General features: G+C 36.2%; 2 protein-coding genes across 3 annotated transcripts in view; one reads left to right on the top strand and one right to left on the bottom strand.

Annotated features, from left to right (window-relative positions):
* GLIPR1 (GLI pathogenesis related 1) overlaps positions 1-3,086 on the top strand; it is a 23,908-nt gene extending 20,822 nt beyond the window's left edge. The window contains exons 5-6 of the mRNA XM_017872522.1: positions 2,764-2,790; positions 2,894-3,086. Of these exons, the coding sequence (XP_017728011.1) occupies positions 2,764-2,790; positions 2,894-3,048 (182 nt within the window). The 3' untranslated portion in view covers positions 3,049-3,086. The remainder of the gene's footprint in view (positions 1-2,763; positions 2,791-2,893) is intronic.
* KRR1 (KRR1 small subunit processome component) lies at positions 1,086-16,514 on the bottom strand. Of its 2 annotated transcripts, XM_017872520.1 has the most exons (10): positions 16,286-16,513; positions 13,105-13,277; positions 11,618-11,752; positions 11,306-11,431; positions 11,138-11,221; positions 10,021-10,077; positions 8,756-8,926; positions 6,172-6,249; positions 5,974-6,067; positions 1,086-4,025 (listed from the first exon to the last, which is right to left on the bottom strand). In XM_017872520.1, the coding sequence occupies exons 1-10, from the start codon at positions 16,368-16,370 to the stop codon at positions 3,883-3,885; spliced, it is 1,146 nt and encodes a 381-aa protein (XP_017728009.1). In that variant the 5' UTR covers positions 16,371-16,513; the 3' UTR covers positions 1,086-3,882. The 2 variants fall into 2 exon arrangements, with proteins under 2 accessions (XP_017728009.1, XP_017728010.1); XM_017872521.1 differs by lacking the exon at positions 11,138-11,221 and having other exon boundaries at positions 3,087-4,025; positions 16,286-16,514.
* Between the last annotated feature and the right edge of the window lie 4,215 nt (positions 16,515-20,729).

Here is a 20,729-nt window from a genome sequence, read left to right as displayed (position 1 = left end):
AAAAAAAAAAAAAAAAAAAACCGTCAGAAACTGTAGACTAAGATTCCTAAGATTTGTTAATTTCAGCCAGATCAGAAGTAAGTAAAACAGGTCATCCAAACAAACAGAATTCTTTTTTTTTTTTTTTTGAGACGGAGTCTTGCTCTGTCACCCAGGCTGGAGTGCAATGGTGCAATCTCAGCTCACTGCAACCTCCATCTCACGGGTTCAGGCGATCTTCCTGCCTCAGCCTCCCAAGTAGCAGGGATTACCACACCACCATGCCCAGCCTGGCCACATGGTAAAACTCCCCTCTACTAAAAATACAAAAACTAGCTGGGTGTGGTGGTGGGCCCCTGTAATCCCAGCTACTCAGGAGGCTGAGGCAGGAGAATCACTTGAGCCCGGGAGGTGGAGGTTGCAGTGAGCAGAGATCGTGCCACTGCACTCCAGCCTGGGTGACACAGTGAGAGTCTATCTCCAAAAAATGAAAATAAAGCTGCAACATGGCACTTTTTATAAGCCGGATAGCATTTAATGAAGAAGTGTAGAACCTGCATGCAGGTAAATTTCCAAGGATGTTTTACTAAACATCCAAGCAAAATTTTGCTTTGTGATTTTGAAATATTAGTAATTGGCCAAGAGTTTATTTCTGGTTCTTGTTCTAGATACAAGTCCTTCCATCCCAGTATGTTTTTATTTTTACCATGGTGTGAAGGGGAAACTTCTATTAAGCTGTGCAAATCCTGTGGTACTTTTGTGTCCATATTTGTAACAAACTTGAACTCAGAGCAGCCGGGCTAGAGTAGGGTGCTTAGAATAGCAGAAGGACAGAGTGGGCCAAGTTTCACTGCATGAAATTTAGTTTAGAAAAAAGTGTTCCATTGCTCACATGTTTTCTAAGGTCCCTTCCAGGCCTAAAATTATAAATTTTTACCTATTAAACTGCTTGTTCTCCTCCTTCCCATTTAATGTTGAATACTTATCTTTACACACAACAGTACTTTTGCAAAGTTTTCTGAGCCATTTTTCTTCCAGTCCATTCTTTATTTCACTCATATCACTCTTGTGAAGAAAACTCAGTTAACATGTAGCCACAATGCAGCTAATATCAAGGTATCAACATATATTCACTGAATTCTTCTTTTCACATTGCTGTATTACGCCCTTCAAAACATATATATATTTCTTCCTTCCAAGTTAACCAGTATACATAAGGGCTAAAACTTTGGATTTTAGAACCAGTATGCCAAGTTTCGGTGCAATTTCCAGTTCGACCACTGTGACTCTGGGCAAGTTTCTGCTTCTATTTTTTCAATGAAACAGTCCAATGAAAAAAATAAGTTTCCCTTTAAAAATTTAGGCAATTAGTAACACTACCACCACCACAATGACAAAAATACTTCTGGTTTTAGCTTTTGATCTTTGGTGATCTAACTTGAGATGATCTTTAATCTTGGGGAATAACATTTAGAAGATTAAAGCTTTAGTCCAATAATGAAAACCCTTGGACTCTTGAGAAAACACATGCTAACTTGTGTTTATAAGATGTGAAACTCGTTACTCATTTATTTCAGATAAGTGCTCTTACAGATTGATCTTGTCACTAATTTCCTATTCTCAAAGTTAGATTTATGTAATTTGTTTTCATGTAACTTTAGGCTTACTTGAAAGTATTCTACTCTTCGCACTAATACTGAATAAGTAAGATGTGACTAAAAAACTTAAGGATCACCATTTGACCTTTTATAAGCTCTGATGAAGGTAAAGGTTAGAGGATAAAAGCTTTTATTTAACAGATTCCATCTCAGACAAATTATAGCTAGCACTGGAGCATAAATTCCTTCATGGTCTCCTAGATACTGCTGGTAGTTCAACAAATACCCTTGGACGCCAAATCAGGACTGTTTTAAAAATGTGCTGGGCATAGTAGTGGTACATAAGATGATTTTAGCTAGTTCACAGATGTACATTTGTTTCAATAGCTGAATATTGAACATTTAAAATATATATATATATAAGAAAAAATAACTACAACATCACACTCTTGATTTCATGGACTAACTGCCAAGAAAAGTGAGGGTAGCATCTTTACAGTAATTCACCACAGACAAAGCCTACTCACAGGTATGAAGACCAGGGATGCTCACAAGTGCCCAGAGGACCAGATGATTGATGGGTTCTACCATGAGCATCTATTAGCGACTGCTGCAGAACTGCTGTGGAAACGGTTTCTATTTCATAAAAGAAAGTATCCAGAAGGCTAAAGGCAGTTGTGGAATTTATTTCTTCCCAGTGCTCTGAATGTCAAAATTTGAATAAAGCTCAGGGAAAGGAGCGGTGTAATTAATGACTTGATAGCCAAACATCGTAATGATGAGTTAGTGACATACTAGATTGGATGAAAGAGAGGTCACTGTCTTTTTATTATGGACTCATCATAAACAGTATCACTCTTCTCAGGAAGAAACTTATTTTTAGAAATAATTTCTAATATTTTTTATTTTTTAAATTTTATTACCTGCTAGTTACATGTAAAGTGATTTTCCATTTATAGCAATGGTATAGTTTCCTTTCTATAAAAGGTTTATATAAAAGTCAACTTAAAATACCAAGTTAATTCAGTCAGTTCAAAAAATTTTGAATAAACTTGGAAAGTCACTGCAATAAAGCCAAAACCAAAGCCAGTTAATGGTTACAATTAAAGATTTAGCTTTTTAAAATAAAACCCTCACCTGTATGAACCCTTTTAATTTTTTTTCTTTCTTCTCCCTAATTTTACAGTTAACCAACAGCGAGATCAAGTCAAACGTATGTACATCAATCTTAAATTGTTTCATTAAGAGCTACGTGAATTCTGTCAGTGCAGTATGAAGAACAATGTCTAAGAGGATATTCTATGTTTGTTTCACAGGTTACTACTCTGTTGTGCATCCAGGCTGGCCCATATATCCACGTAACAGATATACTTCTCTCTTTCTCATTGTTAATTCAGTAATTCTGATACTGTCTGTCATAATTACCATTTTGGTACAGCACAAGTACCCTAATTTAGTTCTTTTGGACTAATACAATCCAGGAAAGAAAAAACCCAAATATCAACCTTATTCAAATACGGCTTTTTTTTTAAACCAATAACAGTGAATAACAATTAGGTGTAATTCTATTTTAAAACATTTCAGAAAAAAGTGTATGTTGCAGCCATACTCTTACTCAAAAGAAGAAACTTCCTAACTATCAGATAAACTCATCTTTACTTCCCACTTTTCTATAAATAAGCATTGTTTACAGGTTGCCACAGGTGGACTTTCAGTAAGTAACTTAACCCATGTTTCAGCTTCTAAATCTGCAAAATGAGCAAGGTACAGTAGCACTTTTTAAGGTGATTCTTAGTAACTCCAGTAGCCATTATTACTTTTTAAATATCTGGTTTTCCCTGTTCTCTTGCAACCTGATGTCTTTCTGGTTTACCACTTCCCCAGATTCAGAACACAGGAGTAACTAGGGGATCTGATTTTAGAGGCCTTAATTTTCTGTTCATGGACTGTTAAAAAAAAACCAAATTTTCAAAAGGGATAAACCTAAATATTTGTTTGTTATCATTAAAGGGAGCATCAAATGCTAGGACATCATTATATCTGAAGACTAACCAATGGCATCAGACACTGGATTTAATGGATAATCACAATGGTCGTAATGTATACAAAGACAAATATACCACTTTCTAGTACAAAATTTTCAAAAAACACAATAATATAATAATTTATAAAGAACACTCTTCTATGAACAACCACTACCAAAACAAAACCCTCAGAAAATTTCTCACAAATAAGGCAACTAATGCCTGGTATCTCAAAATCCTTTACAAAAGGAGATAGTTCTAGTCAAGGAGTTTGGGGTATGTTACTTTTTTTTCTTCTTTTTCTTTTCATCTGCCTCCATCTTCAGTGCAATTTCTTCAGCTGTAAGGGCTCCCAGTTTCTTATTCTTTGCTTTCTTAACCTTTTCCTTGATGCTGGCCACATCAATTTTAGTTTCAGTAGAAGCTAGACAAATTAGAAGCACAATACATGTAACACTTTAGATGTTACCAAGTAAAACAAAGAATATATTTTAAAGCAGTAACTTCAGAGTCCTCTTATAATTGAAAATCACAGTATAAAATATAAAACACCTGCCTAAAGGAGTCAGAAATTTATTCAGACTAATAAAACCATAAAATACTTTAATACATAAAAATGGCATGATTGATTGAACCAATTACTGGATTCAACTATATTAAGACTATTTCCTTAAATCCTACTTCAGACTAAATTATTTTACCTACATTCTTTTCCATATTTTGGAACTTCTGAGTTCTCATTATTTTCCATCTTGCACATTAAAATAATTTACATGTATCCCTTCTCAGTAAGTTTAATCAGCTAACCATAAGCTACAGGTCAAAATCTACTTCCTCTAATACCAAAACAAAAACTTAAAGTTTTCCAAATATTAATTCAATGAATGACTAATAGTATTCTATTTAACAAGAGTTTGCTGTATTTAACAACATTTTGGTAATAAAGACAATTTGGGCGTATTTGGAAGTTCCCCTAACAGGACCCAACTATCTAATCAATGACAAAAGTAAGAGCAAAACAGAGAAAGGAAGCAGTGAAAAGAATGCAACTTTTCTTACTATTCAAAGTACAGTATCACAGCATAAAAGACATCATAAGTGTACAAAGCAACTTTTCTACTATTCAGACCAGTATCACAGCATAAAAAGAATCATAAGATAAAGACATCATAAGCAAAAACTGATCCAGCCACACCTGCAGAAGCACAGAGCGTGAAAGCCTCCACCCCGTGTGAGAAACCTAGCATTGGTTAACTAGCTATGAGTACCTTCAAAGCAACCTCAACTGACCAGGGTTACAAACGGAAATTATAATACTATAGACCTTTTTATACCTTTCATATAACCAATAATTATCCACAGAATACAGTATTTTAAAAACTATAACAGCAATATGGTTAAATAATCGTATATATTGTTTGTCCTGACCAACGTCTGGTACAATTATTGCTGGGGCCTACGTGCCCGTCAGTCGTCACTGGGCGTTCACTTGGAGGGCTACTTCAAGAGGAGTAAACAATAATTCCTGGGTGCGCCCTCTCCCCCTGCAGTGCGTCAGTGTTCACATCCAGGACGGATGAGGCCTGCCAGTTTTATATGAAAGCCCGCGTGGGGCCATGAGACAGGGTGAACACATCAAATCTGATGACTTTAGAGTTACCGTTGGAGGTTAGCTTTAGAAGAGGACAACAATAATTGCTGGGGTGCCCTCTCCCCTCAGTGTCACTGTTCACTTTGGAGGGTTACTTTAGGAAGAGGACAAGTGTTACCACAGGGGGGAAAAATGCAGAAGAGGAGAGGATGCATCAGAATGAGACTAGAAATGTTATGAGAATGTTTTCTCTTAGCGTCTTTTAAATACTAGGTTAGTGGGAAAGTGATTGCAGTTTCTGCCATTTAAAAACCACAATCACTTTCACACTAATAGCTCCTGAATAAGACCTGTCAGTGTCCTTTAGTCCAAAGTGATGAGAAATCCATGTTACCAATATAGAAGCCAAACTCTAAGCCAAAATCACAGAAAGAGAAGAAAAAGTACAACTTCTGATAATTCCTCTTTGAGAGGCATGAGAGCAGAGCTCAGAGATCATCTTCTTGCATTTCCACAGAAGATGTACTGGCTGCCCTGGGTTTGTATCTTTCACAACAAAGAGTCTTTCCTAAGCACAGACCAGAGGTCAGGAGAGGACTGTCAATCCAGTTCACACTGAAATAGGCATTAGCTGCCTCTAAAGTCCTTAGGATCAGTAATTAATGAAATGCTAAGAGAACTGATGAAAACATACGATAATTTCTTGAAGAGATTCCGACAAATTCACTATGGGTTTACTTTTCATAATTAATAAAGACTTTTACATCACAGAAAGCATTACCTTCCTTAGGTTTCACAATTGGTTTTTCTTTAGGTGGAATAAATGCTTTGTTTCTTTCCTCTTGTTTCTTACTGATGGCTTCTGCTTGTTTAGCCTACATTAGTAAATAAAAAATACGTTAGTTAAATGTATTTATAGTTAAATAATTCAAGTATCTATGAACTTTGCTATTAATATTGTGAGCTAGACATAAAGTACCTTTATTGCTTCCATTTTCTGCCGCTTCTTCTGATTCGCCTTCAAGAAGTATTCACCACTAGCCAATTCTTTATCAATCTGTTGAAAACAGTATTTACAATTACATCAGAAATAATGTAGAGGAGAAGTCATGTCCTAAGCAAGTCACAATATCCTTAGGGTAAACACAATGGGGTCAAACTGATTTATTAATAAAAATGGCAGTGACATAAAGGAAGCAGAGTCTAAGCTCAGGGGAATACATACACAAAAGTGTGGAGGTAGGAAAGCACCTCCATGGAATATAACCCAGAGGAGTTCAGGGATACAGTATGGAAGGTCATTGATTCAGAAAAGTGTGAGAAGAAACTGGGGAGTTTTGGGAAAATTTGAAGAAGCTTCAATGGCAGACAAAGTAGGAGGGATAAGATTTAGAAATGACTGTGGGTTTCCGAGAAGACTGAAAAGACCAAAGCACAATTTTAATGGAGAGGAATGAGGAATAGATGAGAGCCTGGAATAAACGTAGTGGCATGCAGAATAAAAGCCAGAACGATCAGGAATTGGTGACTAATTAGCAAAAGCAATAGCTTATTCATTCAATACAGCCAACATGTAAAATGTGTATAACCGACCTGTCTCCCACTTATACAGCATTATTATATCTAAGGCACTGTTCTAAGCTCTTTACAATTATTCATTTAATCCTCATTAACGATTCTTTTTTTTTTTTTTTGAGACGGAGTCTCGCTCTGTCGCCCAGGCTGGAGTGCAGTGGCCGGATCTCAGCTCACTGCAAGCTCCGCCTCCCGGGTTTACGCCATTCTCCTGCCTCAGCCTCCCGAGTAGCTGGGACTACAGGTGCCCGCCACCTCGCCCGGCTAGTTTTTTGTATTTTTTTAGTAGAGACGGGGTTTCACCATGTTAGCCAGGATGGTCTCGATCTCCTGACCTTGTGATCCGCCTGCCTCGGCCTCCCAAAGTGCTGGGATTACAGGCTTGAGCCACCAGGCCCGGCCATAACGATTCTTTAAGACAGGTATTATCATTACTCCCATTTTAGGTATAGGGAAACAAGTACAGATGGGATAAATAACTTGCCCAGTCACATAATGAATAAGTAAGAACAAGTCAATCGAGACATCACTGCTTCAAGAAGCTTACACAGCTAAGGAAGAAAGATAAGTCAATTAACTCCAAGAAAGGGTCATAAGAAGTAAGGCAGCTGTTACGGAAGCATGGTTTAATGACTGCATCACTCCCCTTTCCCTGCAACTACTATCAACTTCCTCCATGATCCGTGACTTCCATTGTTTTTTCACTATGATCATTTTTCCCATCAATCATCAAATCTTCCCTGAAAGACTCCAAACATGGTTGTGGAAAAGAGACACATAGAAATCAGTGAGTTCACATGCTGAGCAGAAGTAGAAAAGGAAGGCTTTAGGATATAGCCAAGGAAGGGAATAATGAAGCAAGAACCCCCAGGAGATAGGTGAAGATGGAATTCAAAGGACACATAGAAAAGGCTGATGCAGGCAGAAGAAAACAGACGTGAGAGAAGAGGAAACAGAAAGGGGTTCTTATCTGGTGGTCTCAAGTATTTCAATAAAATGCAAAGTCATATGCTAAACGTGGAAGGGCACTGAGAGAATTAAGAGGAAACATGAATTTTGAATGAATTTAATCCAAAGATAAAACTTTTTTTTTTTTTTTGAGACAAAGTCTTGCTCTGTCGCCCAGGCTGGAGTGCAGTGGCTGGATCTCAGCTCACTGCAAGCTCTGCCTCCCGGGTTTATGCCATTCTCCTGCCTCAGCCTCCCGAGTAGCTGGGACTACAGGCGTCCGCCACCTCGCCCGGCTAGTTTTTTTGTATTTTAGTAGAGACGGGGTTTCACCATGTTAGCCAGGATGGTCTCGATCTCCTGACCTCGTGATCTGCCCGTCTCGGCCTCCCAAAGTGCTGGGATTACAGGCTTGAGCCACCACGCCCAGCCTAAGATAAAACTTTCTCTAACCTAAGTTGGTAGCCACGTTATAGAGAAGAAGTCAAGTTTTTAGACTTATCCAAGTTTTAGAGTTTTTCTGAGAAGGTGTGACAGAAGTAAAATGGGGCATGAATCAAAACAATGATGTGCAAGAACAAAATGGCAACTGGTCATGGTGGGAAAGGAAATGAAGCAGAAGACAGCTGACAAAATGGAAAGGAATCATAACTTAGAAAACTGGTGGGTGTTAAAATTTAAGATTGCAGAACTAGAACAATCATAGAGCATACAGTCACAAGAATGTTGCCAAAGCAGAGAAAAGAGTACTGCAGACTAAATTGTTGAACTTTTATCCATGGAACATTTACAGTGGCTACAGGGACACAAACCGCCTGAATGCAGTTTATAATCAATGTGAAGGCCCCACTGCACACCCCCATGCACACAACTCACAATATACCTATTTATATTTACCCTCAGTTTCTTATAGCTCTGCACACACACACGCAATATATATATATATACATATCCCACCTGAAATAACCTTCAATAAAGTTTCCGACCAAATACACTAAAATCGATTTCCCTTCATATAAAGTTCAACATCTAGTACTAACCTGACTTTCTGGCTGTGGTGGTGGGAATGGCGTATATTCTTTCTTAACAGTTTTTTTCTTTGGTTCCTTGCGTTTATTCACATTTTTATGTTTGAACTGCGGCAAAAATCTCTCCCAACTTTGTGATCGTAATTCAGAATCTTTTGCCAGCTCTCTCTTAATCATTAAGCTCTTTAGTCATGCAACAAAGTAAAAATTTTTACTTTCCAAAGTCACACATTTATCAAACTCAGACATAAATATTGCTTCTATAAATAATAAAACAGTTCCTAGTTTCTTTGGTGAAATTAAACCAATCACATAAGGAAAAAGATAAGTTATCACAAACATGTATAATTATTAGAAAACCATTAGAAATTACAAAATGCAGAATTCTTAAAATGAGATGAAAATAAAACTGACTTTTCAACTATTATTTCATTAAAACATTTATAATTCAACTTATAAAAGCAGGGAGGGTTCTTAATTAGCTGATATTCCCTGCAAGCAGGAAGTTTTCAGTAGCAACTGAAACATCATAGAAAAAGACAAAAGTAAACGTTCTCGTGATTACAGAAAACCAATACTTTCACATTTCCCTATTCCATTTAAATTTTAGACCTTGGAACATCAGAGGATACAAACCAGGGATCAGACATATAGCTTTGTTTTTATCTGCAATATCCCAGTGTAACTCAGAATCACTTTCCCCCTAATCTAACAGTGACTTCATAACTTAAGTTTATCAAATTTAAGTAGATTGCTCAACAAACCCATCATAAAATAGTTCTATAGTTCTATATACCATGGTTACATTTCCAAGAATAATCAAACTTTGTGCACACTGGGATGTAATGGATCTCTCTCAAAGGGGCTACAATTTGAGTGTTAAATTCAAAAAAAGGTTTTAATGCAACATGAGATATTCCAGATTTTAATAGAAAAAGGCAGAATTCTGAAAGATCTTATCTTTAAATATATGGGTGTATAATCTAAGAAAACTGAATTCTGTGAAGCTTATTTTCATTGATTAGAACTATATAACACATTACACACTATCCCCTTCAGTAGTATTTGCACTGTGCTCCATAGAGAGCTTCCAAGAAGTACCTACAAAACTGGGGTAGAGTTAAGTAGGCTGAATTCTACCCCTAATTTACCCAAAATAGCTCTGCTTTATCTGTTTGTGCATTAGAATTTCATAAAACATTTAATTTCAAGAAAGGATTCTGTAGCTAAAAGAAGTATGATAATCACTGGTACAGTTACATATAATTACCACTCACTTTAATGTTATAAATTGGATGAATATTCTTCATAGTATCTAGGACTACTTTTCTAACCTGAAATTTGCAAAGAAAAATGAATTAGTCACAAGGATTTTAATGAGCTATGGAGAAGAGGATAAATACTGCAAAATATCTAATCAAGCAATGGGTATCAAATTAAATAATTTAATTAAATAATTAATCTAGACCTTTCATGGAGGCAGTCAAACCTCCCTTGAATACAATACAGTTTCTCGATTACTGCTAAAATGTAGCACAGAGAACTAATACAACACTGTATAGCAACGTGATTTAGGAAGAAGAGGGCTGGAATACAAGGACCGACACCGCATACAGGAAGGTCACTTTCCTGTTCCAGCTTTCTCATTTGTAATATAAAGATAAAATCATATACCTCAAGACTCTATTGTAAGAATTAAATATTTTAAAGACTTTATAAAACTAAAGTATTCAATATACTTAATTATTGCTCCATGAGAAAAGAGCAGACAATTTATGACAAAAAGGGCCAATAGGATTACTATTAAAGGCCCTGGAAAGGAAGCACAACCTCACAAGCCAGATCCAGACAGTAATAGTACCAAAAGGAGTTAACAGAAATAGCATTTGCTCCACAGATTTTCTCACATTTAAAAAGTTAAAATGTTCATGAAAAGTTATTAAACATTATACTAAAATTCAAACAAAAGAAAATATATCTTGAAGAAAAGTTTTCAGAGTGTGACCTCTACTGGCTGTATACACTACTGCAAATAACTGGATTTTTGCTCAATTTTCCCGTCATTTGGGCATATGTGACTATTCCATGTTTTTCATATGTGCTACAGACTGAAGATCTTAAATGCTCATTTAAATGTTATAGTGGGAGGAGTAATAGTGTGGACCTTCTAATTCAGAAATGGATGTCTCCATAGTTGCCAAAGTTGGCCAAAACATGTTAGGGTCCAGAAATGATGATTCCCTTGAATTATATGACATAAAAAGTATTTACTAATGGGAAATCAAAGCACATTCTAAAAAAATAAAATTATAAAGCATTATCCAATAAACTATATTATAACCAAATTATTTGTTCTCTGCTAAAAATGAATTGAACATAATACATAGTTCTCACCTCTTTTAAGCCACTAAAAGGTCCAATGGCTGAAACTGTGTTTCCCTGAACCATAATGTAACAATTAGTTAAGAGTTCCAATGCCTGTATCAAGAGATCAGGTTAAAATTCATTACTCTGCAAAATTATTAAGGGAGAGACTCAAGTTTTCCACCAATAAAAAAATACCTTCAATGTAGATCCTTTGGGACCAATAAGCCGTTGTCTTCGTTTTACAAATCTCTCTTTATTCCTTACTAAAGAACCTATTTTAATGATGTCACATGCAACATCATCCTGAAGAATTCGTACTGCCTTTCAAAAAAAAAAAAAAAAAAAAAAAAAGACATTATCAACATTTTTTACAATTACATTTATTTCCCAAGCCCATGCTATTGTTATCTAAGCACAAATACGAAAACTTGATGGTGGAAGGAGGAAAAGATGGGCTATTACAGGTTAACACTGATGCAAACAAAGTCTCTGTAATTTTAGATTTACCTGTTCAAATGAAACACTCCTTGCTAACAGTTTTATCAGATCTCTTGCCCTAATGATGATATATGGATCAAAAGTCTTCTTTGTAGTACAAACAGTCATGCTGCCTTCGATCAGGTCCAGGGTTGCATTAACATGCTACAAAAGGAAAGAGCAAACAAGCAGTTGTCTAAAAATGAGTTTATTTTTAGATAAATATAAAGCCTATCCTAACCAACCTATTAATTTCTGTCACCTCTCAATTCCTATCAATTACTTCCCTGAAGAAGCTAGGTAGTTAAGTATAAATAATGAATACTCAATTACTTTCACATTTTACAGACTATAAGAAACTGGAGCAATTGAAACCATTTACACTTGGTTTTAGAATACTTTGTACCCACTGGAATATAGATTGCCTCTAATTTTAAAATTCTAAATCAAACAAACGGGGTCATACTTAAAATCTCACTAAGATAAAAATGTAAATCTGTACAGCTTCCCTATTCTGGACCCAGCTCCAGTCTACCATCTGCTCCATTGGGTAATAATTGACTTTCCCTTTCAAACTTTTTTTATAGCTAATTAGGGGACTAAACACTAAGTAAAAGCAAATTAACACAGTTTCAGAAAAAAGCAATGATTAGAAAACTTAAGCATTAACTTTCAACAGGAAAAAACAGATTTCAACAAAGCAAATTAAAATGCTATTTTCTCACTTGTGAGCATAATCTCAAGAATATTTCAACATAGTTAAGTGCTGAACAATTCAATATATGGTTGGGTCTCTATGAGTTTACAAAAAAAAAAGAGCTCAATCCCAGACGCAGCTATAAAACACAACCTGCAGCTTGCTGAGCCACCTTCACCCACAATGGCACAACCAACTCCAGAGCAGTTCCACAGTGAGAAACACATTTTATATCACAACCTAATAAATGTACACACACACACACTACTAAGCCAATATGAAAAAAACATACTTTTACCATGTGATATGTCATTTTCTAAAGGCTCCTTATAGCCATTAAATTGACTTCTCAATACACTAATGGGTTTCAATACCCAGTTTGGAAAAAAAAATGCAGTTATCTAGGGGCATAGCATCAGCAATAAACATGGAAAAGTTGGACACATCCACATCTTCCGTTTAAGATGAAAAGTAATCCAATTAGAAACACGACTCAGCTCAGACTGGGACAGATAACATGACAACTATCATGGCCTGGAGCAGGCATTCTGAAATTGGGACTTCACAGGTGAATTTCAGACAGTTGTGAAGCTCCTAAAATATTAAAGGTATGCAAATTTTTCAAAGTAATTTATTACTCATAAAATTAAAAACAAATGAACATTAGGTAAGAAGAAAATGTACCTAAATAGTTTAAAATACCAAAGGAACCAAAGGAACCAGCTGTGTTAGCACCATTAAAAAAATCAGCATACATACACTTAAAGGCATAAGCAAGAGCAAAGTCTCAAATAAATGTATTATTATAAGATACACATACATGTTCATTCAAGGCTTTCTGCACCAATGGCCAACACTCTTTCAGGTAAGCTTCTCTGTACTTTGGGAACAAAGTTGCGAAACTGCTCTCCTCCAAAAGTCCTCTGGGATTGTCCTCTTTGGAAAAAGCTGGTTCCTTCCAACCATCGGGAACAGTAAGGAGCTCTGATTCATCTACAGAAAGGAAAAAATTTATACATCACATTTTAACTGTCTTTTGGACACTTTATGAACATCCTATGCACATATTCACAAGCTTTCCAGTACTCCTTGCATTTCCTTTTCCCCGCTTTTTATATGATTCAAGAGTCGAAGAACATTCCTCTGTCATTTTCAATTCACTGTATTAAAATTATCTGTACACACTTCAGTTGCCTCATAAGACAAAGTTCCTTAAGAGCAGAATCCCTCTTCATGCCAGTTGGCATATGCCAGACAGTGGGCACTCCAGAAACGTGTACTGCATTACACTATCATAAAACTGAAGATCTCAATGCCATTTTGTTTAGTATTTTAAATACAATTAACCTTTCTGACTTTCCTGGAGTGTATGGAACCTGGGTGTGTGTGTTTGTATACAACTTCTGAAAGAGGATTCTAGTTTATCTTTCAGTTAATAATCTCTGGTAATTATAGATTTTCCTAAGCATTTTGAGTGCCTTATTTCCACACGCCTTTCATAACTATAAAAGGTAGAATGTGTATTATTATTCTCATTTTACAGAAGATGGTCTAAAAAGGCTAAGAGACTTGCCTAAGGGAACACAAAGCTGACTCTGCCTGGGACTCCTTTCACTACAAGAAAATGCCTAAGGGCCATAAATTATCTTCTGAATCATGTATTTTAAAAACTTGGTACTGAATTTTAAGAACTCCTTAAATTCAACAGCTATACTCTAATTCAGTTACACTAAAAGGTATGCTCCATAGACTTGCAGTATCAGCATAAACTGTTAAGTCTGTCAGAAATGCAATTATTGGGCCCCACTCCAGACCTACTGAATCAGAATCTCTTCGATGAGGGACAGAAGTCTGTGTTTTACCATGCTCAACAGGAGACTCTTAAGCACAGTAAAATTTGAAAAGCAGGGCATTACCCTATGTTATCAACCTCAGACAGGTAAACTTTCTGCTTATACTCACATCCACTTTTCTATTTCTATTTCTGGTTCAAATCACAGACAATTGGCTAGTCTTCATATAAAGGACTCTCCAATGTTCTTTAAAGAACACAAATTCCACAAAAGTGATTACTTATATATTATATACATTTTTTTTTTAAGACAGGGCCTTGCTCTGTCACCCAGGCTGGAGTGCAGTGGCTCCATCCCAGCTCACTGCAGCCTGGACCTCCTGGACTCAAGCGATCTATTCTCTTGCCTCAGCCTCACAAGTAGCTGGTACTACTTGTGAGGCTGATTAATTTTTGTATTTTTTTTTTTTTTTTTTTTTTTTGTAGGGAAAGGGTTTTGCCATGTTGCCCAGGCTCGTCTCCTGGGCTCAAGCAATCCTCCCTCCTCAGCTTGCCAAAGTGCTGGGATTGTAGGCATGAGTCACTGCAACTGGTTACTTACAATGCTTACCTGACGAAGTCCCTATCCAATTTAAACACTTCAAAGGCTATGGATCAATTTTTTTAAAGTCCCCACTACAACCTCAGAAAAAAAACTGACAAAAGAAACACACAGGATTTTCACAATTAAGGAAGCCCCAAAACATGTGAAAAGATACGCAACCTCATAGGTGACCAGAAAATGGAAATTAAAACTGCAACCAGATCCATTTCACACCTACCAAAATGACAGAAATTCAAAATTCAGATAACACCATGTATTCATATGAATGTAAGGCAATGAGAACTTTCGTCCACTGCTAGTGGGAACAAAACTGACACTAGCACTTTGGAAAAAGGTTAGCATTACTTACACACACCCTACACTTCAGTGACTCCAATTCTATGTTCACATCCTAAAGAAACCCTTGAACATGTTAACCAGAAGACATGTACAAAGATGTTTTAGCAGTACTGTTTATAATTGCAAGCAATAGGAACAATCCAAATGTCCACCAACTGTAAAATGAAAAAAAAAATTGGGGTATTTTCATACAAGGAAACACCACATAACAGTGAAAAGACTAAAACTACACCTACAAGTACCACCCTGTTTGAAAAACAAAGCTAAATCTAAGACACAGAAAAATGTATACGGTCCACTTTCATGTATATAAAATTTAAAAAGAGCCAAAATTAAGCCACTTCGTGACTACAAGAAGAGGAAGAGAATGCAACACAATTCGGAGTGGTTACTTCTGATACAGGAAAAGAGAATATGATCTGAGAAGTGCACGTAAGGGTTTGAGGGGTATGGTAATGCTCTATTTTACTTAACAGTCTGAATGCTAGTTTCTTGCATGGTTTTATTAAACTATATATAAGTTGTATCCTCTGCTATGTATGTTACATAATCATTTAATGAGCAACAACAAAGAAACCTTGAATACTTTCCCAATGCATCTAAATTGAGAGTTCAGTGTTTTTAACACTTCCTATGAGCCTGGTTGAACAGATCCCCAGGCTATTTCTGACTTCTCTGTCATTCATACTGAAGAAAACGGGTAAAACCAGACTACAACGCAGGAGTTAACAATTAAAAGGTAGCACAACCTAAAGAGTAAGGGCTGTGTCGTCTAGTATTTTAGCAATCTGACAAACAAGAATTGATAAATCTTTCAAAATGTCTTTACTGACAAACTAGAGCTAAGGACATGTCAGATAGCTCCTTTCCCCATATCTCACCCCATTATCAGGGTCCACTCCTGTATATCAGAACTACCTGCTCCCACCTCACCCTATTCCTCAATGACTTTCAGTCCCCTGTAGGCTACAAGGTTCCGAGGCGCCCTCGGCATTTTCTTAATACTCATCCTTTTACAGAAGACGTATTCCGCAACGGCTTCGCTCTGGAGACCCTTTAGCAAAAGGAATGACTTAGGAACACGTGGGTGGCATCATATCGGCCAGTCGTTCCTGTGGGCCCGGCCAACAATCTTTTCAGCGATTATTCTGGTACTCAAATACACAGCACAGGCTCCAGGTGGTTTTATAAGTCCACAAGGAACGAGAAAAAAAATCGCAACTCAAAGTCCACAAACCCCAGCCTTCGGTTCCCACATAACATCACCTTGGTTCTCCGGCTTTGGCTTCTGGTTACGAAATTCACTTTTTCCAGCCCCCTTTTCTCGCCGCTCTAACGAGGGAGACGCCATTTTCAAGCTGCTTCCGGTGACGCCGGAAATGAACCTGTTCTGAAATCCTACCGGCTGAAACGCCTACACTCAAAATGAGTTCCGCGGAACTCAGACGAGGAGATCTGCGCAGTCTCCGTGCGTACGTGCGTTAAAGCCCGCGCTTTTACACACAACGGAGATTCTCCTACGTGGACAATGAAGAGGTGGAGACTTTCTCCCAGTATGCACTGCAACCATGGAGTTTGCGTACTGGGACTTGTAGTTTAGCAGGCGGTATAGGCAAATTGGACACTGTCTTATCCGCAGTTTCCTCGTGGCCTCACGGTCTAACCTGGACCACCGGAGTGCGGAGTGCGACCAGCCTGTCATTGATGTCATTCATTCTTTGGATGAAAATTTCTATGTTGGCCAAATATGCGCTACATGTGGGGAGGAAGTACAAATATGAGAATACAATGTATATTGGGCCTCCACTGTAAGAAGTGACAGGAATAGCTACTATTTATTGTGAGAATGCTTTGTTTCAGTACTTTCTGTACATTATTTCTAATTTTAAAAACAATGACCAAATTAAACTTTCCAAAGTTGTTTCTGATGGTAATCTTCCCGGGTGTTGGTATTTCTCTTTCTAAGTCAGAGGGATGGTAATTCAACATTCTGACGTTTCTAAAGTATTTCAATTAGCCTAAGATTTCTCAACATCTCTACTCGTTTTCTACCCCCAACATTGCATAGGGTTAAGATGTGTAGAGAGGTTCATCACTGACTACAAATAACTACACTTTTAGAAGTATAAAAGTTCTTCGACATGCCAAAGACAAGATTTTTTTAAATTATTGATTTTATTGCTTGCATTTCTAAAATTTTCTGCAGCAAATAGGGAAAGTCTTTGATAGGTTAAATTCCTTGCATTAGTGAAATACACGTTTATCTGGTAAATCCACTCTCTTGTATCTTATACAAAAATTTAGGTTTTCATATATGAGATCAATGTATGAAACAGATTGTTACATATAGACAGAAGAACCCAAACGACAGAGCAAAGGTTTTTTGCTTTTATCCTGTGCGTTTTATAAATGACAGGGATTTTATCTCTGTTCTTTTAATTTCCTCAAAAAATAATGATAAATCCCTAAAATAAAACAAATAGCAACAGGTGAAAGTTATAAAGTGATGAGTACACCTCATGAAGCAGGTTTTTATCATCCTTATTTTAAGTAACTCAATCACTAATAAGTGGAAGGCCAGTCTTCAAGTCCAGGCAGTTTGACCTAGCAGCTTCAGGGGGCTACTATTCATTAGGAGCTTCAAACGTGTTAGAAAGAGGGCTGATAGGGGTGAAGGGGAGGGAATAGTCTAGAAGTAATATTTGTGTTAAAAGCCCTTTATTTTCTAGCAAATTTTCTACATAGGCTTTTCTTCCCATTTACATGTATATTTTTAATCCTAGTATTGCTATTATTTGAGAAATATTGAGAATATGATGGAGATGGGAAAATGAAAACCCACCCATCATTTTCTTGTCAATATTGAGTCTGTAAAATCCAACCTTTTAATTACCATACTATGCAGAGCCCAGGGTTCATCTTTCCCTTTTTGAAATTTTTACATTTTTTTCCAAATCATTACTGAAAGGGGTGTAAAAACATAGATAGCAATTGAGTTCTAAGATTCTCTAAGCTCTTCTAGACCTCCTATTATAGATGACACCTCACTAAAACTGTCCTGTCTGCTTTCCAAAGGAAAAGATTCATCAGGCTCCTACAATAAGTTATTTCAATATTAAATGATTCTTTCCCTTGCCTAATTCAAAAGCCCTCACGTTGTCAACCAACTGAATATACAATATAAAAACAATATATGATTGGAAGTTAAGTGAATTTTTTTTTAAAGTCTGTTACTTGCCTTCCAGAAGCCAATAATCTAATACAAGTTATATCACAGGAACAGGGAGTTATCTTACATATAGGATATAAAAACTTTTACTAAAAAATAAATCCTGCGACAAAATCACTAATTTAAAATATTAATTGTAATTACTAATAATCACATACTGAAGAGTGTATATAATTATACAGTACTTTTCCTCTGTGATAATATGAGATAAAATATAGCAAGATACTAATTTGATGCTAGTAGTTATAAGAAGTAATGTATAAAATTAAATGAATAGAAAATAATTGCGTAAGACAGAGGCTGAAGCTTTTCTTTAGTACACATACATTTTTTTTTTTCAGTTTTAAAACAGACTCTGATGCTTAAATACTGTTACTCACTAACTGAATTTTCATATTTTGGCTTGACAAGCAGGAATAGCACATATACATACTTACTAAAAATTAAAATTGACAGTCAAATTGAATGAGGACAATGTTTCAACAATTTGGTTAGACTATGTTTTCAGCAGTTTTGAAGAAAAATTTTAAAATAACATGGTATGGAATAAATAAATTCGGAAATTAATTCGACAAGTTCTTCTAAGAATTAAACATTATAACCACGATATTACATATGAATGGTTTAAACTTGTTAAAACCTCTAAACAGATATGTTTCCACATTGGTGAACTCATTTTGCTCTAGATTTCTCTTACTTTGGAAATAGATGCAGAGTCTAATTCAACATCTTCCATAAAAATTCATTAGAATTGAAGAACAATTGATTTAATAAATATTTGATATCATTAAACTAATATGTCGATTAAATATATTTGTGTTTTTTTTTTGATATACAGTATTGAGAGGTAACGAATATTTGAAAAATCTCCTATAAAGTTCACCTCCTTAAAAGACTATAAACTCAAAAGTGATTATCAAAATGATAGTGTCCAAATTTTCATCTCATTTTCAGTGATTCACTGATTATAAAGTATTCAAAATAATAATTTAAAATTTAAAATGATGAGAAATAGGATACGAAAAATAAAGGATATAAGAGAGATGGGGCAAAGTATTCACAAAACATTTAATGATTGATTACAATAATATTCAAGGTGATAAAAAGATGTAAGCAATTCCATTGAAAATAAGGAAAGGCCAAGTGCAGTGACTCATGCCTGTAATCCCAGCACTTTGGGAGGCCAAGGCGGGCGGATCACGAGGTCAGGAGATTGAGGCCATTCTGGCTAACATGGTGAAACCCCATCTCCACTAAAAATAGAAAAAATTAGCCGGGCATGGTGGCACATACCTGTAGTCCCAGCTACTAAGGAGGCTGAGGCAGAAGAATTGCTTGAACCCAAGAGGTAGAGGTTGTGGTGAGCCGAGATCATGCCGCTGCATTCCAGCCTGGGTGACAGAGCAAGACTCTGTCTCAAAAAAAAGGGAAAAAAAAGAAAAACGGAAAATATATTAGTAGATATTTATGATGGTTAATTGTAAGTGTAAACTTGACTGGGTAATGTTGTCCCAATATTTGGTCCTACAATATTATGGATGTTTCTGTGAGAGTACTTTTAGATGAGATTAACATTTAAATCAGTGAAGTTTGAGTAAGGCAGATTGTCCTCTATACTGTGGGTGGTCCTCATCCAATCAGTTGAAGATCTGAATGGAGAAAAAACATTGACCTCTCATGAGAAAGAAGAATTCTGCAGCAGAAGTCCCTTGGACTTGGATTGTAGTATTGTCTCCTCTTTGAGTCTCCAACCTGCCAGCCTACCCTGCAGATTTTGGACTTGCCAGTCTCCATAAACATAAACATGTGAGCCAATTTTTTAAAATAAATAAAAATAAATTACACATACACACACACACACACACACACACACACACACACACACACACAGGTTTTGTTTCTCTGGAGAGCCCTAATACATTTTATTTCTCTGGAGAACCCTAATTAATACAACAGTTTATGGTAGAGCAAATCCAAATGATTGACAAACATATGATGTTCAACCTCACTACTGTCAACAAGTATACAGACTTAACAATGAAATATCACTTCTCACCCACCAGATTGAAAAAAAAGAAAAGAAATAATAAACATACAGTTTTAAAAATAATACTGCTAGAGGAAATAATACTCTCATACACGGCTAGTGCAAATGTAAACTGTTACTGCCTTTTTGCAGAGCAATTTAGCAATATAAAATATACACATATGGTTCTGCAGTAATTCCATACCAGATAAACTATTGAATAGAAATAAAGGACCATTCATTAGAATGTTTGTACAATAGTGTTGCTTATTACCTTCTATAAAAGTAGTTTAGTGAAATATACTTTGGAGCCATACTGACTAGTTTGCCACGTATTGGCTATATAGCCTGCGGCAAGTTTCTTACTTATTCCCACGCAGTTTTTCAAAATGGGGAGAATAACCTAACCCCTCAAGAGCTTAATACATGTAAAGTACAAAAAAAAAAATAAATAA

The sequence above is a fragment of the Rhinopithecus bieti genome, unplaced genomic scaffold (genome assembly GCF_001698545.2).
Source record: "Rhinopithecus bieti isolate Rb0 unplaced genomic scaffold, ASM169854v2 scaffold_5476, whole genome shotgun sequence".
NCBI classification, from domain to species: domain Eukaryota; kingdom Metazoa; phylum Chordata; class Mammalia; order Primates; family Cercopithecidae; genus Rhinopithecus; species Rhinopithecus bieti.
Note: the sequence above shows the minus strand (reverse complement) of the source record. Positions and strands in the feature narration are given on the sequence as shown.